Genomic DNA, 26659 nt, shown 5'->3' with positions numbered 1-26659 from the left:
GTTGAGTGGTTTAAGTAAACAATTTATGGATTTTCATTGTAAATTAAGGAAAAGTGACTTGGTTGCCCTCATATAAATAAAGGGAAGTCATTTTCCTTTCGATCATCATCACATACACTCATTTCTCTTCTCTTGAGAGAGTGTGCACTAGTGTTTCTTCTTTTTCTCTTGGATGCAATGGCCAAGTATAGTGCGAATTGTCTCGGGGAGGATATTTATTGCATAGAGAGGCTATCTTATGGATTGATGAAGTGATTATTGCCTAAATGGTGTAAGTTTAATGCTATTTTCTTCCATTTTTGTATGTAATTTCTGAAATTAAGGTTTATCTTGTGCCATATTATAAAGTGCAATATCTTTTATGAATCCTTGTTTCTATATATTTATGCATAATTTGTCATTCAACAATCCATTGAAGGAACTTGTTTTCCATTCATTCTTTGGCCTTAAATCTCCTATGAAATAAGTCACTAAGTTCTATAAGGGAGCAGATTGTATTATGCCCTTCTTCAACCAAGGTCCTCCTACCTTGATCTTGACCTAATTGACTCCATTACTCAATTTAATAGAGGCACTAGTCTTGTTGTGTTGATCACTCTAAAATTGTCTCTTTTCTTTATTTCATGGTAGGTAAGGTTAGGATTTGGTCAAAAATTGTATTTAATAACATTTGTATACCTATATGTTTTTGTACTTTAGGTATGGATTGCATTTTTAATGTTCTTAAAGCAAAATCCATCATTTATTGCATGTTTTAGGGCTAACATCACAGATTTATGTTGCTATTTTTTTTTGCGTATTTTCAACATTAAAAACTTCTTGTATACTTATCCTTTGCTTACCTCTCTAATAACCTTCAAACGTTTGTTGATCTTATCCTTTGTAGGAATTTTCTTGGCTGTTATATGGTTTTGCATCCTGTCAATCTACCGATCATTGAAACCCTAACTTATAACAACCTTTTCTTAAATTATTGGGGTTGGTGTAAAGTTACTTGAACATTTGTAAATTATATATTTATCCTCCAAGGCTTTGCCGATACCTCTTCCATAACCGTTAAACTCATATCACCCTTGAGCCTTCCATCATTGAAGATTTCTAGGTGATATTTTTAGCAAGGTCCTTAGAGAATCATTTGCCTTAGTAACCATAGATCATCTATCCTCTAAGCCTTGCCAGGGAAGCCTCCCTTGTGGAAATAACATCTAACTACAAAACAACAAGATAAAGGTCACTAAGGTGGCAGTGGTGGCTAATCTCTTTGTTTCCCTAAGCCTTAGGTTGCCTAATGTGGCTTTGCACTAGGTTGCTAGATTTTGTGGTAACAGGTACTGAGTGTAATCCTATTTATGTTAATTATGTTCCTTGACTTGTTGGGGACATTGAGTGAGTCACACAATAAAGACAACGAGTTCAAAGTGATTGGCCCCGAGATCTCCTATATGAAGCTCGAAGCACTCAATTGCTAGCGTTGGCCTATTAGGTTATTTCTATTTACTTATTAGCTTAGTACCACATTAATGTAAAACCCAATTTGTGCATTTAACCAGAGAACCCAATTTTACCAATTTATGCCAGATTGAATCTAAGCCCTAAATTTGTCAATGAACCAAATAGTAAATTTGAACTAGAAAAAATGAAGAAGAACACTTGGAAATCAGATTGAAGGCATTTCTGGTTTGTTGTTGCTCTTGCTCCTCCTACCAAACTGACTCTTTTCCTCCCAACCTATCTGGTATTAACTTACCCGGTTCTCAGATCCAGAAGATTTCAAAATGGAGCTCTTCTAACTCTCGTGCCCAAAACTCCAAGAACAATTAAGACTCAATCTTCCTCTTTGTCTGTGACTTCCTCGAAATTTCCTCTCTGTCTGTGAAATGCTCCAAAAAAAAAACTCCTCCCCCTCAATAGCCTCCATCGATCCCCTTATATTCCCGCGGTTCCTTCCTTCCCCGACAACCTCTCCATCCATAAACCAGCATGTCATTAACCTTCCCTAAAATTCTCAGGTGGCAACCACCTTCTGACATGGTAGATTCATGGTTGGAAGTTGCCGCCTTCATTTTACGACAGGGCTTCTATGAGTTACTTGGGCTATCATGGCGAATTCCTCGTCCTTGATCTTCGTGGCTACAACCTTCGGATCATGCTTCTCCTCCTTGTCCTTCTTCCTGAGAGGACACCGTGTTGCGTTGTGACCGAATTCACCGCACCTAAAGCATTTAATCTTCGTACGTCCTTCTGCCTCCGCTGCTCCTGCTGCCCCTTGGATGCGAGGGCTGCATTCTCTTCCTCCTCCTTGGGCTTGGACCCACTACTGCTGCTTCCATCAAGTTTACACTTGACCAAGTCTCTCCTCAACTCCTCTTGCTTAAGAGCTGCCTTCATTTCATCCCAATTTGGCAAAGTCGCCCTGCCTAAGATGCTTTGGATAAAGACTTGCCACTCCTCAGATACTGAATTTAGGGCCAGTATTACCATCTCAGAACCTTGAGGTGTTGACCCCACAATTGGCAGTTCATCTCGGGTCTCCTGAAGCTTAGTGAGGAACCAGTCAATGCATTCCCCCTTCTGCATCTGTATAGATCTCATCGTCTGCTCTAAGTACATCTTCCGCTGCTTAGATGATCCTTGATACAACGTCGACAATGCATCCCACATCTCCTTGGCAGTCCCTTTGCCAACGATGTGACAGACTACATGATCCTTCACTCCGTTGAGGATCATTAGATTTGTCTTTGCCATCTCTCCCTTGTACTTTTGGAGCAGATCTGGAACCGTGGGCACAACTACCACGCTATCGATGTAGGTTTTTAGAAAATGCTCATCCAGAAGGCAAGACATCCTTGCCTTCCATATCACATAGTTAGATGCACCATCCAACCGATCCTCATCTCTCAACCCACTGGTTGCCATCCCCGCCAAACGAAAAGTCGAATAGCCTCCTCTCCTTTGCGCATCACTAGATTGGCCTACACACTCCCTGTTGGAGCTTGTAGATCTGCCCCTCTGCTGCTGTTGCTCAGTAAGTGAGAATTCAGACTCCTTGGTTGGAAGTCCTCTAAGGAAGAATTCCCTCAACCGTGTCTCTCTCTTCCTTCTGATGTCTTTCTGCCTAGCAACTGCCTACAAAAAACTGCGTCCCACCTGAAACTGCCTCTTCGTTGAAGCTGTTGCGCCTCTCCCTCTGACACTGGCAAGCTTCGATTTGGAAGTCTTTCTCTTTTTCGACTCACTCAAAAAGAGACCTTCCTTGAAAATCTTGCTCTCTTGCCCTGAACTGCGCAATCCCTTTGGGGATTCAAATTGCTGCCTCTTGCAGGAATTTCAAACTCCCTTCTTCCTTCAGTGTTGGGCTCTTTCGACAATGTTCTTTTGTTTCACCTGCACCTCTGATACCATGTGAAAATTTGGATGCCCAAATTTCTATTGCAACAGCTGATTATTTTTCTCCTACTTGTTAATTTTTGAATCAAGTTGCTTGTTGTTTCCTATAGTAAATATCGAAACTAATACCTTGCAGTCTACACCATTTAAATTATAAGCGGAAATAATGCAGGTGCATTCGGTTGAGCACATAAAAATGATAAGTTATTAAAGTTAGATCAAGAGCCTAGCAATGTGATGGATTGATCACATGCCAAGGCTAGAACATTTTAAAGTTTATTTGTGAAAAGTTTTTGATATTTAGTTAAGATTAGATAGGAACATCTAGTTAAAAGAAATGATTTCATAACTAGTAGGGAGTTAGAGCTAAGGGAAATTGGTTCACATTTGTGAACTCATTTGTTGGATAATTTTTTTTTGTCTGTTTTATTGCTTTTATTCTTCAGTTTTGGAAAAAAAGAGAGGAACATTTTTATTAAATATTCTGGATGTGTATTAGAAGAGGGGTTTTTTTTTCTCTGTGTGAGATTGAAGTTAACTGAACAACATTTCTCAGACAAGTGGTTTTCTTTATCAACAAGTCGAATTTGTAAGTGTGTATGAGATATTTAATTGTATGAGCATTTGTGAGGCTTGTTAACAGTGATATTAATATCTGGAGTTTGAAATTTTTTTGGTCTTTACTCTTTAATATATTTCCCAGAGAAATTACCGTGTATAGTGAGTAATTCGTGCATTGTATTCTCTCTGTTATTTACATTTAAATGAGAACCTGGAGAATCACATTTCAGTTAATCCTTTAATCCAGTGCTTTTGCATCCAATATTGTGTATTGGAAAGAGCCATTTACCTTACAGGTTCGAGAATATAGAGCACTCTGTATCAAGCCAACAAAAGAAGGGAAATTCGTAAGGGAAAATCGTCATCAAACTTGCGGGTCAATTTCTAATCAAAGAAAGATGAAATTCGAAATTCCGCCATCTGGGTTTTGTGCAGAGCAGGGTCTATTTGGTAACTCGCGAGCGATTTTCCAAAAAAATCCTTGGTTGAGGAGTTTCGAAGTGATCTTTAAACTGTGTTTTTATAGACTGCGTCACTGGGAAAAAACGACTTGCTGTTGCCTTGCACCAACACCCGTGTTTGCAGAGATAGGAGTCATCAATTTGTGGTATCAGAGCCTTAACATTGTTGGTATCTACAGTATAGAGAGATGAATAGGCAAGCAGGAAGGGCACGAGGTCGAGGAGGCAGACCCGCAGGTAATGCAGAACTCTGGGAAGAGATAAGGAGACTGTAAGTTCGGTTAGAAGCCATGGAAGTAGGGAGACAACGGGATCCTGAAGGTGGAGATGTTAGTGAGGCCGAAGAGGAACTTGAAGAAGAAGGAGCAACACCTGTTGAAGAAGCTGTTGAGATTAGGTTGTTGAGAGCAGTATTGAGCTCAAGTTCAAGGCCAAAGCCTGAAATCTCTATTTACGATGGCAGTTTGAAAGATGAGAATCTAATAGATTGGATCAGTGAGATGGACAAGTATTTTGAGTACAAGGAAATTGACGAGGATAAGAGAGTCAAGTTTGCTGTGACAAGGTTGAAAGGCCATGCTGCACTATGGTGGGACAATGTACAGGTTGGAAGAAGGAAGAAGGACAAACCATTGATCAAGAGCTGGGATAGAATGGTGGCAAAGATGAAGAGTAAGTTCTTGCCTAAGGATGACCAACTAACTCTTTACAAACATATGCAAAATCTTAAACAAAAAATGATGATAGTGAGGGACTACACCGAAGAGTTTCACAAGGTGAATTTGAGAGCAGGCTATGTAGAAGATACCCCAGAGAAGACAACAAGGTATATCAATGGTTTGAGGCTAGATATCCAAGATGAAATCAACATACTTTCTCCAAGGACAATAGAGGAAGCATACCAGTGCGCCTTGAAGGCAGAAGAAAATATAGCTAAGAAGAAAAGCTTTGGCAGAGGACATGGTTTTTCCAAAGGGAAAGGACAGACAAATGGAAGAGGAAAGCTTCCAGCGCAAAAGAATGATGAAGGCAACTCAAATCAGCAAGGGCAGTCAGAGAAAGAAGGTGGCAGTAGAGGAGGAAGACCTTACCAGAGAGGTAGAGGTAGAGGAAGAGGCAGAGAGATTGTCTACCGGTGTTACAGATGTAACAAATTGGGTCACCGATCTTTTCAATGTCCTGAGAATGACAATATGGGACAACGAGGTGCATACATAGCTCAAACCGAAGCAACAGAGGCACAAGTACTTGAGGTAGAGAATGTGCCAGAAACTGGAGAGGTGTTGGTGATGTGAGAATTCTATCACTGCAACAACTGATTTATTTTACCTACTTATTTCTCGATAAGTTATTTATGAAAAATCGTTCAGTAAACATTAAAATAAATTCTGCTGCAGATATTACATCATAATATAGAAACAAACACATGCACAAGAATTAACACATCGGCATAAACATTTTGGACAATCAGTCCTCGGAAAACCCATTGTGGGAAAACCCCGGTGCAGTAAGGGAGGATTTTATTATTCAACAATTCTTCAGTACAACTGGGTGTCAAACTGGCTTACCTAACAGAGAGAAAGTTCTTTCGCACTTCCTCCAGTCTCAGCGTCAGCCTGACTGACCTCTGCGTAGCTCCGAGACCCTCTGCGTTAGCGCTTGCCTCTCTGCGTCAGCACTAGGCCTCTCTATGTCACCCACGCAAACCCTCCAGTGACTGCGCAGTCTGTAGCCTCTGTGTCTGCCTCTCCAACCTTTGTGCTGTTCCGGACTCTCTATTCCATACTTGCTGGCTCTTGTTGCTCTCCAAACCACTAGTTCGAATTTCTCAGCTAACCCCGCTCCAAAAATCGAACTGATTGGTCTCCATCAGTGTATTCTCCAACTGATCCTCAAGCCTCTTATACTTTTCCTTTTGGTCTTTCAACGGTCGAGATTAAATCTCTAATCAACGACTAAGATTAGATTTGGCTTGATCCATGACTTTTGGAACCTTCTAACCCAGTTTTTTATTAATACCCATTAATATTTTATTTTTCCTAAGTTTAGACTTAGGAACTCCATTAAAAATGTTAATTATTTTAATATCTCCCAAACCGGTTAGAATCTGCCCAAACCATTTTTGGGTCTTGGAGATCTCATTTTCTTTAGCCTCTCCACCAATTTTCATGGCTAGAGAACATCCGATGCTACCCCAAATCAACACTCCCTCTTAGAGAGGACTGTGCTCTAGTAATACTCGACACTGAGCATTACTTTGATCATACGACATCAGTACCTGTGCTGATGTTAAGCCTCCCTACTTAACATCCTTTGCATTGCTGCATCTTGTACTGCTACCCATGGCACTATCACTGCCACTGCTACATTTGTACTGCAACTCCCTCTGCATCCGTGCTGCTGCTGGTCCATCTTCCCAACACTGCATTTGCACTGCAAACTCCTCCTCATCATGTTGCATCGTGCTACTGCTGACTGCTACTGCACTGCAATATTATACCCATTTCTGCTACTGAAATGGATTCTTTATCATCCCCATCTTCTCCCTGAAATAATCAAACTTGGTTCTTCCAAGGGCCTTGGTAAGTACTAAGGATGTTTGCCACCTGTTGTCCTGTAGAACTATATCTCAATTGTACATCTCCTCGTTGGACACAGTCTCTGACAAAGTGACACCGGATATCAATATGCTTTGACTGATCCTCAGAGAGCTTGATGTAACTCTGATTATCACACATGATCCTGGTCGCCTCCATCTTTCTTCTGAATAGGTTCACAAGCAGTGTTCTAAGCCATATGGCCTTGCACGAAGCTGTGCTTACGGCCATATATTTTCCCTTAGCTGAGCTAAGAGCCATAGATTTCCATTTCCTATTGCACCAGGAGGTCATTCCTGATCCAATGTTGAAACAGTACCTAGAGGTACTTTTCCGATCCACTAAACTTCGTGGAATCAGTGAAGTCGTTATCGACATACTCTCCACCATTATCTGGGTGCAAAACTTTTATTTTCTTCCCAGTCAGATTTTCCACCAGAGCATTGAACTCTTTGAATCGACAGAAAACCTCGTCCTTGGTTTTTAGAAAATAAATCCAAGTTTTCCTTGAGTGGTCATCAATGAAGGTAAGGAAGTACTTGGCACCACTAAGAGCTTTAGTGGACATGGGTCCGCAGATATTTGAGTGTATCAATCCTAGTACACTCTTGGCCTTGTTTTTATTTCTAGGAAATGCTGCCTTGACATACTTTCCTAGAGCACATCCTTTGCATACATCATGTTGTTCTGTACTAAGATCTAGAACCGCTGTTATAGTGCTCCTGAGAATTCTCAGAGCCCCATGGTGCAAATGTCCCATTCTTCTGTGCCATAGTTCATTCAAATCCTTGTCTCCATGACTGCCTATTAGCGCCATTGGTGATTCTAGTTGTAGTCTCTACAACCTGTTACTTTTGATCTCGATCTGCACTTTTTTTTTCCAGCTCGGGTGTTTGACGTATACTTTCTCGTTGATGAAGAAAACGTCATAACCTTTGCCTTGAAGTTGCGATGCAGAAAGTAAGTTCATCCCCGATCTTGGTACATGTAGCACATTGGTAGCATGGAACCGCTCTCTCGTTTCAGTTTGAAAAACTATGGTACCCCTCCAATTCTGCTGCAGATATCACATCATAATACAGAAACAAACACATGCACAAGAATTAACACATCGACACAAATATTTTGGACAATCAGTCCTCGGAAAAACCCAATGTGGGAAAACCGGTGCAGCAAGGGAGGATTTTATTATTAAGCAATTCTTCAGTACAACTTGGTGCCAAACTGGCTTACCTAATAGAGAGAAAATTCTTCAGCACTTCCTCCAGTCTCAGCGTCAGCCTTGCTGACCTCTGCATAGCTCCCAGACCCTCTGCGTTAGCGCCCGCCTCTCCGTGTCAGCACTGGGCCTCTTTACGTCACCCACGCAGGCCCTCCAGTGACTGCGCAGTCTGCAGCCTCTGTGTCTACCTCTCCAACCTCTGCATTGTTCCCTTGGTGCTGTTCCCGACTCTCTGTTCTGTACTTGCTGCCTCCTGTTGCTCTCCAGACCACTAGTTTGAATTTCTCAGCTAACCCCGCTCCAGAAATCGAACTGACTGGTCTCCCTTGGTGTGTTCTCCAACTGACCCTCAAGCCTCCTCTTATACTTTCTCTGTTGGTCCTTCAACGACCGAGATTAAATCTCTAATCAATGGCTAAGATTAGTTTTGACTTGATCCATGACTTTTGGAACCTTCTAACCCATTTTTATATTAATACCCATTAATATTTTATTTTTCCTAAGTTTAGACTTTGGAACTCCATTAAAAATATTAATTATTTCAACATCTCCAAAATCGGTTAGAATCTGCCCAAATCATTTATGGGTCTTGGAGATCTCATGTGCTTTAGCTTCTCCACCAATTTTCATGGCTAGAGAACATCCGATGCTACCTCAAATCAATAGATGATGCACAAAGTCTTGTTAAACCCAGCAAAGGAGACCGCTGAACCAGTCCAAAGGAAATCCTTATTGAAGACAATGTGTAAGGCAAAAGGCAAATGCTGCAAACTGGTGTTTGACATCGGAAATACGAACAATCTAGTCTCCCCATTAATGGTGGAAAAATTGGGATTGAAAAAGATTAAGCATCCCACACCTTATAAGGTATCGTGGTTGCAAAAAGGACACCAATTGTTGGTGCATGAACAAAGTGAAGTTGAGTTTTAGATAGGCAAGTATAAAGACAAGGTGCTCTGTGACATAATGCCAATGGATGCTTGTCACATTCTTTTGGGTCGCCCATGGCAGTTTGATAGGAAGGTGACACATGATGGAGAGAGCAATTGTTATAAGTTCGAAAAGGATGGCATCAAGCACACTCTTGTACCATTGAAAGAGGAAGGTACAACTGAAACAAGCAACCCAAAAGCACTGCTACTTAGTGGAAAGGAATTTCTACAACAGATGGAAGAAGAAGAGGTAAGCTATGCAGTGGTTTGCAAGCCAAAGGTAGTACTTCTGCACACTGAAATTGTAGATTTACCTATTGAAGTTCAAGAGTTGTTGCATGAGTTTCATGATATTGTAGTTGATGAATTGCCAAGTGAGTTGCCACCCAAAAGAAGCATCAGTCATCACATAGACTTGATACCGGGAGCAAGTCTTCCGAACAAGGCTGCATATTGAATGACACCCAAAGAGAATGAGGAAGTGAGGAAGCAAGTCCAAGAATTGTTGGACAAAGGACTAATAAGAGAAAGTTTGAGTTCGTGTGCCGTACCTACAGTACTAAGTCCAAAGAAGGGTGGAGAATGGAGAATGTGCACTGACTCTAGAGCAATCAACAAGATCACCATTTGTTACAGGTCTCCATTGCCACGGACGGATGATATGATGGATTGCTTGTGTGGGGCAAATTACTTCTCAAAGATTGAAGGAGTTCATTTGGCTTGTCAAATGCACCTAGTACCTTTATGCGGTTGATGAATGAAGTCTTGAAGGAGTTCATTGTTAAGTTCGTCATTGTTTACTTGGATGACATTTTAATTTTCAGTCAAACTAAAGAAGAACACTTGAGACATTTGAAGTATGTTTTAGAGATATTGCAACAAGAAAATCTATTGATTAACATGAAGAAGTGTTCTTTTATGAAGAGTGAGCTTATATAATTGGGTTTTGTCGTTTCTAAGGATGGCTTGAAAATGGATCCGGAGAAGATAGATGCAATTGTAAATTGGTCCTCACCTAAGAACATTTTGAGGCGAGAAGCTTTCATGGCTTAGCTAGCTTCTACATAAAATTTGTTAGGAATTTAAGTGGCATTTGTGCACCTATCATTGACACCATCAAGAAGAATAGACAACCATTTTATTTTAAAGCAGCAACATAATTTTTTTTTCAACTGTTGAAGAAGAAGATCACTGTGAAGCCGGTGTTGAAGTTGCCAGACTTCAATCAACCCTTTCAAGTAAGATGTGATGCTAGTGGGACAACCATTGGAGCTGTATTGAGCCAAGAAGATAAGCTCGTTGCATACTTTAGCGAGAAGTTAAATGAGTCAAAACAGAAATACTCTTCTTATGACAAAGAATTTTATGCGGTGCTTCAAGCTTTGAAGCATTGGAGGCATTATTTGATGCCTAAGGAGTTTGTTCTATACACAGATAATTCTGCCTTTTAATACATTATGCAGCAACATAAGTTAAATCATAAACATGTAAAGTGGGTGGAGTTCCTTCAAAATTTCACTTTTGTTTTGAAGCACATTAGTGGGAAGGCAAATAAGGGTTTGCCGATGCCTTGAGTAGGAGATGCTTAATCATGCAGGAAAGTCAAATACAAATTTTAGGCTTTGATTATTTTAAGGACTTGTATGACATTGATGCTGATTTTAAAGAAGCTTTTGCAGTGTGTAAGAATCTAGTCAATAGGGACAACAGTGCATGGAAGGAGTTTATGTTACAAGATGGGCTATTGTTCAAGAACAATCAACTATGTATTCCCAATTGCTCAATGAGAGAAAACTTGGTCCAAGAAAAGCATAATGGTGGGTTGGATGGATACTTTGGTGTTGAGAAAACACTTGGGCAGCTGAGTCACTTCTATTTTTGGTTTAAGCTGAAGGCAGATGTACAAATGTACGTGAGTAAGTGCAGGGTATGTCAACATGCGAAAGGAAGAAGTCAGAATGCTGGACTATACATGCCATTACCCATTCCTAACAGACCTTGGGATTCAATGAGTATGGACTTTGTTATGGGTTTACTGAGAACTCAACGAGGTAATGATTCAATCCTTGTAGTTGTGGATAGATTTACTAAGATGGCTCGTTTCATTCGTGTTCCAAAACTAGTGATGCTACCCATGTGGCTAATTTGTTTTTTTGATGAGATTGTTCGGTTGTATGGTTTGCCAAAAAGTATAATCTCTGACAGGGACACAAGATTCAGATGACATTTCTGGAGGAGCTTGTGGAAGAAACTTGGCACTAAGCTAAATTTTAGCTTAGCCTATCATCCACAGTTTGATGGGCAAACAGAGGTTGTAAACAAGAGTTTGGGTAATTTGTTGAGGAGTTTAGTAGGTGACCGACCAAAGCAATGGGATCATGTGCTAGCCCAGGCTGAGTTTGCCTATAATAACCCACCAAATAGGAGCACAAGAAAGAGTCCATTTCAGATCTTGTACGACATGCATCCGAGGGTAACTTGTGAGCTAAGAGACTTGGGAAAGCTTGAGCATAGAAGTGCCGATGGAGAGGATTTTGCAACATCCATGAGTGAGTTGCACGAGCAAGTAAAACAAAGATTACAAGATACAAGATACAAGCAACAACTACAAGCAACGAACAAATTTACACAGGAAAGAGGTAAACTTTGAAGTGGGAGATGTGGTCCTAGCTCACTTAAGAAAAGAGAGGTTTCCAAGGGGAGAATACAACAAATTGAAAATGAAGAAGATAGGACCTTGTAAGATCCTTAGCAAGTTTTCAACGAATGCTTATGAGCTGGAGTTACCTCCAGGAATTGGCATTTCACCCTTTTTTAATGTAGCAGATTTGTATTCCTACATAGTTGGTGATGCAGATCAAGCTTCTGGGAATCTTGACCAGGATGAAGGAAAGGAACAACAGTGGTTGAAACAAATGCCTATGGCAAAGAGTTTAGAGGCTGAACAAATTTTGGATACACGTGTTGCCAAGAAGACCAGAAGGAAAGAATACTTGGAATATCTTGTGAAATGGAAAGACCATCCGATGGAGGATTCTACTTGGATGGATGAAGCAACACTACAAAAAGCAGGTCATTCTATAGAAGATCTTATGAGCAGGAGCTCATAAAATTTTTCTTTCTTGGGGAGTCTGATGCAGGTGCATTAGGCCGAGCACATAAAAATGATAAGTTATTAAAGTCAGACCAAGAGCCTAGCAATGTGATGGATTGATCACATGCCAAGGCTAGAACATTTTAAAGTTTATTTGTGAAAAGTTTTTGATATTTAGTTAAGATTAGTTAGGAACATCTAGTTAAAAGAAATGATTTTATAGTTAGTTGGGAGTTAGAGCTAAGGGAAATTGGTTCACATCCGTGAACTCATTTCTTGGACAAATTGTTTTTGTTTTTTGTTTTTCAGTTTTGGAAAAAATGAGAGGAACATTTTTATTAAAGATTTTGGAGTGTGTATTGGAAGAGGGGTTTTTTTTTTTGGTTGTTGTGTGAGATTGAAGTTAATGGAACAACATTTCTTAGACAAGTGGTTTGCTTTATCAAGTCAAATTTGTATGTGTGTATGAGATATTTAATTGTATGAGCATTTGTGAGGCTTGTTAACAATCATATTAATATCTGGAGTTTGAAATTGTTTTGGTCTTTATTCTTTAATATATTTCCCAGAGAAATTACCGTGTGTAGTGAGTAATTCGTGCATTGTATTCTATCTGTTATTTACATTTAAATGAGAACTTGGAGAATCACATTTCAGTAAATCCTTTAATCTCATGCTTTTGTGTCCAAGATTCTATATTGGAAAGAGCCATTTATGTTACAGGTTCGAGAATATAGAGCACTCTGTGTCAAGCCAACAGAATAAGGGAAAATCGTCATCAAACTTGTGGGTCAATTTCTAATCAAAGAAAGACAAAAATCGAAATTCCGCCATCTGGGTTTTGTGTAGAGCAGGGTCTATTTTGTAACTTGCGAGCGATTTTCCAAAAAAATCCTTGGTTGAGGAGTTCCGAAGTGATCTTTAAACTGTGTTTTTACAAACTGCGTGATTGGGAAAAAATGACTTCTTGTTCCCTTGCACCAACACTTGTGTTTGTAGAAATTGAAACTGAAAAAAACGACTTGCTGTTCCCTTGCACCAACACCTGTGTTTGTAGAAATTGAAACTGAAAAAAATGACTTGCTGTTCCCTTGCACCAACACCTATGTTTGAACTTTGCAGAGATAGAAGCCATCAAGAAACAAGAAACTGAACATGAAAGAGATACAACACATCTACACAGTTATTTTTGGACAATGTGCCCGGAAAAACCCAATGTGGTAAAATTGGTGCAACAACTCTGAGGGTTTTATTATTAAGCAGTAGTAATTTCTGAATACAATGTTTGGATGCCTTCTCGACAATCCAGTTACAAAGAATATCATTGATAGAAAGATAAGTGAGGTTACCTCACACTATCACTGGAAATCCTGACTGATCCATCCACTGAATGAGCTGCCCCTAGCTGCCTTTGCATAATCACTACGTCAGCCCACGGTCACATCCTCTGAGGATAGTGTCACTCCTTCAGTTGATCGATTTGCCTATGAGATTATGACTTCTGCTCTCGTGGTCTCACACCCCGGCTTCTAGCAAAGAAATCGATCTCCCTAGCCAATTTTCAGACTTCCTCAAGGCTTTGCGTTGCCTCTGCGTAGCCCTGCGTTAACCTCTTTTGGCTCTGCGCTGCCTCTCATAGATCTCTCTCTGCCTCCTCTGCTGAGTATTCTCTGACCGGGAAAGATTTCCCTTCGGATACTATCCCTGCTCCTCACTGCTAAAGATCACTATTGAAATCTCTCTAACAACTGCTTTGCTTCAGAAAATCGAACTTCTGATCTCCCCTTTGTGTGTTCTCCAAGTGCCCCTCAAGCCTCTTCTTATATCTTTCTGTTGGACAACCAACGATCCGTATTAACTTCTAATTAATGGCTTGGATCATTTTGGCTTGATCCTCGTCTTCTTCTAGAATATTCACCCACATTTAGATTAATACTGATTAATTATTTTAATTTCCTAAGTTTAGACTTAGGGTCCCATTAAAAATAATTAATTATTTTAATAAAACTGTCTTCGGGTGGAATTTCCCAAAACGGTTTCTGGGTATTGGAAAATGCATGTGTCTAAGCCTCCTTGCAAATTTTGAGACTTAGAGTGCATCCAATGCTACCAGAAATCAACACTTCATTTGCAACAAAAAGTCTATCCTTTGAAGTCTACTCCATAACCTTTGTGTAATCTGCAATCTTTCTTAACCAAGGAAAATATAAAGAAAAAAGTTATTAGTATATAATACAAACAAATCCTTATACGAGAGGGAAATCAAACATAAAAAAGGAAACAAGAAACAAGATACTTATCTTTTGGTAAAATGGTGAAGGCTTCCCTCCCTCTCAATCTATTCTTTGAGGGATACCTACAATTTATTGGAAATTCAAAAATGTTCTAACAAGACATGTTAGACCTGCAAACTCTAAAAATCAAAACATAAAGAAAAACAATTCAAAACTTAAAATAGAAGACTAAGAGAGATACATGAGAGAGAGGACTTAGTAGTATAAGTCCTTGACATCTGATTCTTTAGTCTTGTTCTTCTTGGGTGGAGCTTCATTGGTAACATTTGCTTGATCTCTATCTCTTTTCTTATTCTTTGGATTCTCCGGACATTTATTTTTGTAGTGACCCATCTTGTGACAATTGTAACATTCAATCTTGGATAGGTCAACTTTCTTCTTTGGTCCTTTGAACTTCTTGAAGGTTCCCTTCTTGTGATTAACATAATAGGCATTAGAGGTATTTTCTTCTTCATCCTCCCTGTTAATTACTAATGATATTTGAGCTTCTTCTTCACTGCATGCATTCCACATTTGTTCAAATGTTGGAGTATCCTTCCAACTGTTAAGTCCTGATGCGAAGGCGCTCCAAGATTTTGGTAGTCCTAGAAGAGCAGTAATTATGAACTCCTTTTTTGGGACAACTTCATCTATTGCTTGCTTGGAGTTCACCTCTGGTTCTAGATATTCTTATAAAGTAGGATGATATCTATCTTTCGTCATCTTAATAGTCCTTAATTCATTCTTGCGGCTTGCTATTTGACCAATGTTCTTGAATCCTGATGGTGAATAATTTGGAGAGAGCCTCATACATTTCTTGAGAGGAATTTATGTTGGATATGTATGGAATTAGGTTGTCCTTAACTCCAACCACTATTAGGTTCATATCCAAGATTTTAGTTTTTCTGAATTTTGCTTTCTCCGTTTCACTTGCTTCATTCGTAGGCTTTGATTTTTCCTTGAACAAGATCCAAAACATTGTTCTTTTCGAGGATCAGATCTATCCTCTTTTTCCAGGCACTGTAGTTGGAGACTCCTTCTAGTTTGTTTTCTCCCTTCATTGAGTTTGACATAGTTTCTGTAGACTTTCCTTTAATGACCTTCCTTTGATTTTGCTTTCCTCAATAGATCTTCAACTTGCCTTTTTCTTCCTTCTTTACCTTAGCTCTGATACCATGTTAGAAAATCAGAAAGGCAGAAATATTTTCTTATGTTGATAATTACTTGTGATATTATTATGTTCTTATTAACTTGTTATTTTCTTTCTTTATCTTCTTCTCATCAAACAATCAACAACTCAAAAACATGAAGATCAGGGACACGAGAAGTAGGCACTCAACTAGGGCTAAAACCCCTTTATAGGGGAGAACCCAGTCAGAACTCTTCCTTCAGTAAATTCAAATTGAGACAGAACAAGACCTTCCTCCCCCACCAAGTCAACGTTCCAATATGAGTCAGTAGCTTTTAATAGTCTCTTCTTGTCGAACAACTACAATCCAACAACCCAGAAATTTCTGCCCCTGCTTCTCCAGAATTTCGGTCCCCCAGCGACTGCAGAATTTCGGCCTCTTGCAACACTTAAGAACTTCGCATGTGTGGGATAAGAGAGAGAAATTTCAACTTCTAGACCTTGAGAGAGACCTTCTTTTCCCTTAGACTTTTCCTCTTCTACTTTATAATTTCACACTTTTCCCGCTCCCTGCAACTGCAGATCAAACTTGTTTAGTTGATACTTCAAATGAGGTTGAGTTGCTACCTTTATATAGGTGATTCTACCCCAGTTAGGCTAACTTGTGCTTCTATGAGGCCGACTTGGTGGAGGAGGCCTAATTGACCTATTTTACATTAAAATAAATTTCTTTCTTGACAAATAAATCCCAAGAAGGGTTCTTTACATTATGACATGGACAAGGACACTTGACATAAAGCCTGGAAGCCTGCAATGGAGGCTTTGACTTATAAACAAATGACCCAAGTGTGAAACCCATGCTTTAATATGTCAATTTCTTTAATAATATTTTTTTCTTTCTTACTTTTGTATTACTTCATGACTCAAATACAATTATGAAGACCGACACTGGTTACATTATTCAACACCTATGTGGTATTTTGGTGAATATGCTGTTTTATTTAATGTCAGTGATTTTTCAATTCTTTGCAGGAAACCTTTGAGTTCTTGAATATTCTTCAAGTTCATGGATTTCCAAAAGTTATGGGGGTTCTTACACATTTAGATAAGTTCAAAGATGTTAAAAAGCTGAGAAAGACTAAGCAACGTCTCAAACACCGTTTTTGGACAGAGATATATGATGGTGCAAAATTGTTCTATTTGTCAGGTCTCATTCATGAAAAGTAAGAATTTCTGACCCTCTAATTGTATCAATTTGTTGCAGTTAAATAATTTTCATTCTCTTCTATTATGTCATCAGTAACTATTTCCTGTTGGAGATGATAACCTAGATATAGTACGGAAGTTACAATTTGAATACACGAAACATGAATTTGTTAGTGGGAGCTATTATGGTTTATTTAATCTTTTTGATTATGTTCTTTGTCTAGGTATCTTAAGCGTGAAATACATAATCTGGCAAGATTTATTTCTGTTGCAAAGTTTCGTCCTCTATCTTGGAGAACCTCTCACCCCTATATATTGGTAGACCGTTTTGAGGATATTACTCCTCCGGAGAGAGTACAAGAAGATGAAAAATGTGATCGAAATGTGACTCTCTATGGTTACCTGCGTGGTTGCAACCTGAAGAAGGGAACAAAGGTCCTCCTTCATCCTGTTCTTATGCTTTCATCCATCTGTAGTTACACTAATAGGCATTTGCCTTTGGGTTTTTCATTATATATGTTTTCTGTACAGAACTTTGATTTGTTAGATATCCATGAAACATGGCAAATTGGGTGAAAGAAGTCGATGAATGGACCAAAAGCTTTAGTACAAATGCTACTGTTTTTTTATTTTTTATTTTTATTTTTCACATAGAACAAGTAAAAGACTATAATATTAAACTATTCAAATATTACATGAGCATAAAAGGGCCTCAGTAAAAAAACCAGAAAGGCTGTAATCAGTAGATTCAAGAACAGCTTAAAGGCTGTTGTAGTTTATAGGAAACATAAACTCATCAAATCCTAGACTGGACAAGACAGACCAAAGACAACAAAATACACAAATGATTATGAAATGGTCATAGAAACAAAGAAAGGTGCAGGCAGGATTCATCACTGTCATTGTCCTCATTTCATCTCTTCCAACTTCCCTGAGCACCCAATATTCCATCTGTCTTTGATTTTTCATACGCTTGCAAGTAGATTTTGTTTTATTCTCTTCTTTTCCTCCATGAGTTCATCAAGATCCAATCTAATCGTTTTACAAGCTTAATTGAGCATCTTTTATTCTTCTTCAGTGTCTACTAGTCTAGTAGGAACCTATGTGTTCTGCATCTCATTCTTTGACCCATGTTCTTTGATACCTTATTCATTGCTGTTTTTTTTTCATTTAATCTCTGCCATTAGCCTATTTATTTATTTTTTGACAAAGCTGATAAGTTTCTTTTAGGTGTCCTGTGAAATCTATTATTAACGTTTCTGGATGGCAAACAACTGGAAAGCCAGTCAAATGACAATATCAATGTGGAAAGGAGATCATTGCATATAAAAGAAAAGTGGAGAAGCTTAGAGATGAATGAAACATTTCCTTCTTGTAAATTCAAAGTGGACTTTTTGGATGAAGTAAGACCATCAATTCTATTTAGTAATTTGTTGTGTAATCTCTTAATGGACACAGACTGAAGGGCTTAGATGAAAATGCTTTCTGTCATCCTTACTGTACATGAAAAGGAGAAGCAGATTATCGTGAGTATCCTGTTCAATTGTTTTTGGTATGTGAGTAAAAAATGCTTGTGACAAGTGAAAAGACAGGAGAACATTTCAAGCCGCCATCTCCTTTCTTCAGAAAGGTACCTTTAAACCAACAAATATTGGGTTTATGATCTATCATTTCAAATTTAAAAAGTAAAAATGGATGACATATACCCTTGCTAATAGGAGCTTTGTATTTCCTAGCATTCTTCTTATATAAGGGAACTGCCTTAGCAGACAAGTATGCCTCTGTATACAAATCTCTAAGAATATGTGTCAACTCGAGAGAATATAAATTCTCAAGGTGAGGAACTGCCTTAGCAGGGAAGTTCGCCTCTCTATATAAATATCTAAGAATGTGTGTCAACTTGAGAGAATTTTAAATTACCAAGAATAGAAATTATTTTTTTGAAAAATGTCTGCCAATACATCAAAAGTATTGAAAGTTTTGGTTATGGAATTAATGATAAAGGTCATTTCCCAAAACACTAGCTGGCTTAATCTTGCACAAGATCAACTCCTTAATGCCTTCTAAGAGATCAGATGCTTCTGCGACATTGCTGGTAGTGAAACCTGTTACCATGTTGAAAATGATTTTGTAATTCTGTTGATATGTGACTACGGACGACACATGAGGGGCTATGATTTTTATATAAGCTCCATCAAAGAAGTGAGGGGTGTTTTAACTGAGAAGAGAGTGTTCTTTAGGAGGCCGAGAATTGGTTGCCTTCATCAAGTTGATTGAGCCAGACAATTTGGGGAAATCTGCATTTTGAGATAACTGTTAGTTCTTCTGATTTTAGAGGTTTAGGCTGGATTGCTTCTGTCACAAGGGGTTTCTTTTCGAGACTGTCCAGTTTTTCCTTTTGAGGCTCTCCATTTTCTTTGAGGTCCTTATGTATCTGTTATGAGGCCATACGAGACAGTTGTGTGGTGGTTTTGTACACAACAGGGCCTTTCAGATTTTATCAGGAGAACTATTGGGTCAAATAGGGTTGCCCCCTTTCGTCTACACTGTTTGGAATTGACATTGATGAGCTGGAAAGGTACCTCAGAGAGAATAGTTGTGTAGATGACCACTACATCTTACACCATGTATTTATTGCAATACTCTTGTTTACAAATGATGTGGTCCTCTTAGCCTCCACACCTATGTGCATGTAGAGGCAACTCATTGATTTAGCTAGCTTTTGTGATCTTAAGCAAATGGTATTACGCCTTAGCAATGTTGAAATTTCAAGGAAGATGATGAAATTCCTTCACTATACAATTACTTGTAAATATTATGTTCTTTTTTTAATCTTTCTTCATCAAGCAATTACCATAAGATTAAGATCACAATACGCATGAAAAGAAGACAACAATTCATCCTGGGAAAACCCCATGTGGGGAAAATCCCAGCAACCTTCTCAGAGAAATCTTCAAATCAAAAAGAGAAATCAAATTCAATTTAGCTCTCCACAAGTGCTAAGCCAGTTTCTTCAGTTCTTCAGTACCTCTATTCTGCAAGACTTTGAACTTCTTCCTGCAAGATTTTGGATATTTATAATATAACAAACCTCTGTAATGCATCTTTTCGGATCTCTGTGATATATCAAGCCCCTGTAGAATATCTTGTTCGGATTTCTGTGATAGACTTTAGGATCTTCACACGAACTATTTCAGATCTTAATTCACGCTTTGAATTCGTACTTTGGATGCTTCAACAGACTTCTTGCTTCAACAGATTTCAGATTACCTTCCAGACTTCGTGCTTCAACAGATTTCGGATTACCTTCCAGATTTCTTCCACGGATATATTTCGGATTTCGGATGTTAAGACAAACCTTTCGTTCCTTACTGCAAAATTCGGCTCTCTGTGATGTCACGGATTTCGGTCCTCTGTTCTTGAGATTGACTTCTATCTTAGATAAGCTTTGATCTCCTGCAACAGATCATGATTCGGACTCCTTTCTTCGACTTCTGTTCTTATATATAAAGACAAAGATGATACAGTCTTCGATCCTTTTATGTTAGTACACCAAATGCAGACTTAGCTTCTTTTAGTTGACTTTGGATAGCAGGCAGAGACTAAGTTTCTATTCCTTTGTAGTTCCAATTACAGACCCTTTTATTCGATGATGACTTAAATTGATCGATGCTTAATGAGTGAACCGAATTGTGTGTGTGTATATATATATATATTCATCAACTGTCATGAATGGGTGTGAATGAGGAAGCGGGCTGACTTGATCTGGATGCTGGCCTACTTAGCACTTGTGGAGGATCTTGAGACTGTGTAACAAATAAATGTTTTTCCTTCTTTTCTTGTCATGAAGAACATGACTTACAAGAATATAATTTGATCAACATTAAGCATGAAGAACATGCTGGTGATAAATATAATAAATTGTTTTTCCAAATACAAAGATAACAATGGCATTATGAAGACCGACCATAGCTACATTCTCCAACACTTCCTCTTAGCGAGGGAGGTATTCATAATGCCTATCTAGATATTCTCTGTTGCAAGATTTCTATAAGAACAAGGTTACACATTACACAGTACCATTATCCATGTTCCTAACCAATGGTACTACAACATAATCAATACATGTAGATATATGATCATAACAACTAAATCTTCATACATAGACTAGGTGAAACTTGAAAGACCTTATCCTAGGTCTGATACTAAACAAGCAGACCTTAAAGAGTTCTGAGCAAGATACTGGGAGGAATCTGTTTATCTGAGCTGCCTTCATAACTACTCTTCGACCAAAGTCATAATGATAGGAGCCCTCTCTTCACAGCCAAGGTGCCAATCCAACAGACATTCTTTTCTCTGGAACTCTAGGTGCTATCTAGGCTACTGCCAAGACACCAATCCAAAAGACATTCTGATCTAGGGATCCAGGTACCATCTAGGCATCAATACATATTATTAAAGGGATCTAGCTACCATCTAGGCTACTACCAAGGATCAACCCAACAAATATTGTTTCAGGGATCTAGATACCATCTAGGCTACTGCCAAGGTATCAACCCAACAAATACTGTTTCAGGGATTTGTTGATTTGGGGTAGCACCGGATATGCTCTAGGCCTCAAATTTTGCATAGAGGCTTGGGCACATGCATTCCAAAGAATTCATAAACCGTTTTGGGAAATTCCACCCAGAGATGATTATATTAAAATAATTAATATTTTTTATGGGGTTCCTGAGTCTAAACTTAGGAAAATTAAAATATTTACGGGTATTAATCTAATTGTGGGTGAATCTTTTAGATAAAGACGAAGATCAAGTCAAAATGATCTGAGCCTTTGATTAGGAGTTAATCTAGGCCGTTGATTGCCCAACAGGAAGATATAAGAAGGGGCTTGGGGGTCATTTGTAAAATACACCAAGAGAGATCAAGAAATCGATTCTCTAAAGTGAGTTGTTCTCAGGAGGAAAATTCAATTGAGGAGATTTCTTGCAGTAGAGGGGCAGGGATAGCTTCTGGAGAGAGAGTGACTTTCTTAGTCGGAGAATCATTAGTAGAGAGAGGCAGAGAGTAATCCAGTAGTGGCAGTGCTGAGCCAGAGGGGTTGACGCAGAGCCACACAGAGGCAGCGCAAAAACCAGTGAGGAGTCCGAAAGTTGCAGAGGGAATTTGTGTTTTAGAAGCCGGGAGCCGGGGTGTGAGACTGGGAGGCAGAAATCGAATCTCCTGGGCAACAAATCGACTAGTTGGAGGAGTGACGCAGTCCCCAGAGAGCTTGACGCTGGGTTGACGTAGACACTGCGTAGAGGCAACCAGAAAAGTTGGGGGCAATCAGTGGGGGGCTGGATCAGCGAGGATTTCCAGTGATAGTGCTCACCTTTTTGCCAATATTTCTCTCTATAACTGAATAACCCTGTGAGGTATTTAAATATGTATTCAGAATTTGCTACTACTTAATAATAATAAACTCTTATAGAGCTGCTGCACCGGTTTTCTCGCATTGGGTTTTTTCGGGGACATTTGTCTAAAAATAACAGTGTTCTATGTGTTTGTATTTCTTTGCTCAGCTTCTATGTTTTAGAATCATATTTAATTTGGTGAAGGCTGCTTCATTAATTTGCTTCAATATTTCAAGAAGAAATTTTAAATAAGTTTGTAATGTAATTTACAATCTAGGTGAAGTAGATTCAGTTGGTTGTAGTAGGATTCCTGAGATTGTTAGATCTAGGAATTTTCAGATGGTATTAGAGCCATGTTTATGTGAAACAAGGGAGCAGATCTAGCACTGATCCAAGAGCCAACCTGCTACAGCAAGCAAAAACTTGAATCCCTTGAGGGATTGCGCAGTTCTAGCCAGGAGGGCTATATTTCGAGGTTATCTCTCTCTGAGTGAGTCGACAAAGAGGTAAGATTGCCAGATTGAGAATTTTCCAAGGCAGAGGGAGCCAAACAAAGCCTCAGCACAAAGCTAGAGGGACATAGTTTTCTGCAAGTTGAGTGTTGGGCAAAAAAGCCGTTGGAAGAAGGAAGCAAATTGCATAGTGAGGGGATACTTCCTCAGTGGTTTCTTGTCGAGGAAATCAAATTTTCTCATTTGCTGGGCAACAGACTTACCACCTCCATCAGGGATTACGTAAGCCAGCCTAGAAGCTACGTAGTAGGGAGCAAGAGGGAGTTGTTCGACAATTTTCGGAGGATATTGCTACCAGTGGCTTGAGGGATCATGACAAGTTGGACGGAGCATCCAACTATGTCATCTAGAAGGCTAGAATGTCTTTCCTTCAAGATGAGCATGCCCTCAAGACGTATGTTGATAATGTGGTAGCTGTCCTTGCGGATGTAGATCCGCTAAAGAAGTACAGAGCTGAGATGGCGAAGACCAAGAGGATGATCCTGGATGGAGTCAAGGATCACGTGGTGTGTCACGTTGCTAGCAAAGGGACTGCTAAGGAGATGTGGAATGCCTTGCCCACATTGTATCAGGGATCTTCCGAGCGACCGAAGATGTACTTAGAGCAGAAGCTGAGATCTGCTCAGATGCAGAAGGGGGAGTGTGTGGATCCATTCCTCACGAAGCTGAAAGAGACTTGTGATGAGTTGTCAGCTACTGGGCATACACCTCAGGATTCGGAGTTAGCGAGATTGGCCCTTAATTCTGTCTCAGATGAGTAGCAAGTCTTTGTCCAGAGAATCCTGGGCAAAGCAACATTGCCGAATTGGGATGAGATGTGGGTAGCTCTAAAACAAGAGGAGCTGAGGAGAGACCTAGTCAAGGTCAAACTTGATGGGAGTAGCAATAGTAGTGGGTCGAAGCCCAAAGTAGAGGAGGGGGATAACACAACCCTTGCATCGAAGGGGCAGCAGGGGCAACAAAGACGAAAGGACGTCTCCGAGGTGAAATGTTTTAGATGTGGGGGGATGGGCCACTATGCATCCTAGTGTCCATTGAAGAAAAAGGACAAGGATGAGAAGCACGATCCTAAGGTTGTAGACGCAAAGATCGAATAAGAGGACGAGTTCGCCATGACAGCCAAGATACCTCCAGGAGGGAGGTGGGTTGACATAGAACTGTAGTTCAATAGAGCTACAGATGGGCAGGATCCTTGAGGAGCCCACCTCTTGGATCATCACCTTGCTACAGGAGCCCATGATCAGTAGTAGCGGGATGGAGGAGTTTTCAATTAGTGCCATGGAGTGTTGATTCGATAGATGCAGTAGGTAGTAGCGCCAGAACTTGATCAGTGCAAAGCAGAGAGGCAACAGTGCGTGGAGGCACAGTGCAGAGCTTCGACAACGTAGTGGCTTCAGAAGACAACGTGGGACTAGCAGCAATCATGATTTTAACACCGAGGTGTATCCACTAGATACTTGTCTAGTTTTGGTTGTTTTCAGTTGCTTCTCTTAGCAACTAAGTTGCAGTACGAATGCAATGTTAACAGTAACAGTGCTAGCAACATAGTAGATGCAACATTTGAGAGGGAGCTGTAGTACAGATGTAGCATTTGCAATGGCAGTGTCAAAGGCAACAATATAGTTGCAACAACAACGCAGTAGTTGGTGGACAGCATGTCAGACAGTAGCGGTGCAGAGGATGATGCTTCAGAGTAAGAGCAGTATATTGCTAGAGCACATTACTCGCTAAGAGGGAGTGTTGATTTAGGGTAGCATCGGATATTCTCTAGGCCTCAAATTTTGCAGGGAGGCTTGGGCACATGCATTCCAAAGAACCCAAAAACCGTTTTGGGAAATTCCACCCAAAGACTATTATATTAAAATAATTAATATTTTTAATGGGGTTCCTAAGTCTAAACTTAGGAAAATTAAATTATTAATGGGTATTAATCTAATTGTGGGTGAATCTTCTAGATAAAGACGGAGATCAAGTCAAAATGATCTGAGCCTTTGATTAATAGTTAATCTAGGCCGTTGGTTGCCCAACAGGAAGATATAAGAAGGGGCTTGAGGGTAGAACATATGCTGCTTTTGCAGTGGGTCACACCATCCCTAATCCAGTATTTGTCAACTCACGCTCCAACCCTATGGCTCAACTGGGAAGTCATTCTCTTGTCCACGATGCATTGTCTCACCTAATTGTCTCAGGGGACACCCATGTTCCTGCTATATGTGATGAGAGCATTAAAGAACAACAACAAAAGGCTCTACAACAATATGCCGAACTAGAAAGTGACAGATGCATGGGTCAATCCCAAAGGCATGATAAAAAACCCACATGGATACCCATGGGTAGTCTTGCGAGTATCCTTCTCTCGCACTCTAATTAGGTGATGTTCCAATCGAAGATCAAACTTCGAGGAATGCAATGCTCCTTGATGCCCATCCATCCACTCATCGCTCCTGGGTAAGCCAGGGCCATTGGTATGCCCCATGTCCCAATCGATCTGTCTCGCCAGAAGCAGTGCTCCGAGATCCTGTTGTGCAACGCCATACTCCACTGCATAAAACCATGCTACACCGTACTCCTTTGCATGCCTCTGCACACCATGGCATATCTCTCTACCCCACTAGGTATCATCGCCTGCTGCTAACGCACCTTGTACTGTCTAGTATCCTGCATGCACCAATCTATATTCCATCCTGCTAGTGGATCCACCATTTTGTGAGTTATATCTCCTCTGTCTTGGTAGACTTAAGTGGCATGACTCCTCACATGCTAATGGGGATGTCATTGTTGTGTCGATCCTTGGTGGCTCCTGTGCCCATTACATCAATGGAAGAACACCATCCCCTTATACTGCTCTATCTGGTGGCATACAAATGCCATCCCATCTGAATAATTCCCATCGGGGCATGTTGATCACCCTGCAATCCCATGCATGAACAATGTGCCAAGACATCTCCCGAAGTTTGCACACTCCTGCATCAAAGCAACTCGCCACTAGCATTGACCATACTTTGACGGAAGTGTTAAGGAATGTGAGTTCTTTGTTACTAGGTCAATCACCCTGTTAATGCCATAGTCATCCTTCACACCTGGTAAATGATTAAAAACTGCATCTAGATCCCAATGCCAACTAGGGTCTCTAGTATCCATTCCACTCATGTCAATCGAACTTGGATCCCAGATGGATGTATCCTCATGTGGAATATATCTGACATCTGTATCCACGTCTTGTTGGTATATAATCAAAAATCTCTGGAACATGCCTCTCTACAAGTGCCAGTTCATTTGGGTGTTCCTCGTGCTTGATTATCACTGGAGGCTCCTCTATCAAATCATGAGTGTCCCTAACATCCTCTTGTGTGATGGTTGCCATAGAAGAATGTACACAATTTTGTTGAAGAATCTAGGGCAAATAGGATTAGTAAGATTCTTCCAGACTTGATAACAATTCGTGAAGTGCTATTACAATTTATCTTAGCTTGATCTTCTTCTTATTATTAGAGAGTTTGTTTATTTCATCAAATTGCTACCAAAACTAAAGAGACAAGAACACAAGATGTTGACATTCTACTAGGGCCAAAACCTCTCCCTCTTGGAGAGGAAAATCCGCATGAAATTCTTCTTAAGGAGATTCAATTGACGAACACCAAGACCATAACCCTTGACCTACTAGGCCACTCCAAGACCAAGTCAACAATCCTCTTCTTTGTCACTTCTGAGATCATCATCATTGATCCATCTTAACTGAGATCATCTCTACCACCATTACTGTTGCACCTTGTTGCACTACCACGAAGATCTTCATTACTGCTGTTTTATTGAAATAATCACTACTATCCTTGTATTGACATTATGATTGCAGGTATGCTGAGATTGCCATCACCGAGGAGTATTAGAC

At 39.8% G+C, this 26659-nt stretch overlaps 1 protein-coding gene across 3 annotated transcripts in view; it reads left to right on the top strand.

Annotated features, from left to right (window-relative positions):
- Positions 1-26659, top strand: part of LOC149240216 (P-loop containing nucleoside triphosphate hydrolases superfamily protein) — a 182735-nt gene that overhangs the window by 66971 nt on the left and 89105 nt on the right. For all 3 annotated transcript variants that reach the window (XM_089373649.1, XM_089373647.1, XM_089373648.1), the window contains 2 exons: positions 16689-16879; positions 17087-17297. In XM_089373649.1, the coding sequence (XP_089229775.1) occupies positions 16689-16879; positions 17087-17297 (402 nt within the window). The remainder of the gene's footprint in view (positions 1-16688; positions 16880-17086; positions 17298-26659) is intronic.

Source organism: Pinus tabuliformis, chromosome 8 (genome assembly GCF_031772625.1).
Source record: "Pinus tabuliformis cultivar Carrire ecotype Pingquan chromosome 8, CPIR1, whole genome shotgun sequence".
Classification (NCBI taxonomy): Eukaryota; Viridiplantae; Streptophyta; class Pinopsida; order Pinales; family Pinaceae; genus Pinus; species Pinus tabuliformis.
This window is presented reverse-complemented; position numbering and strand designations above follow the sequence as displayed.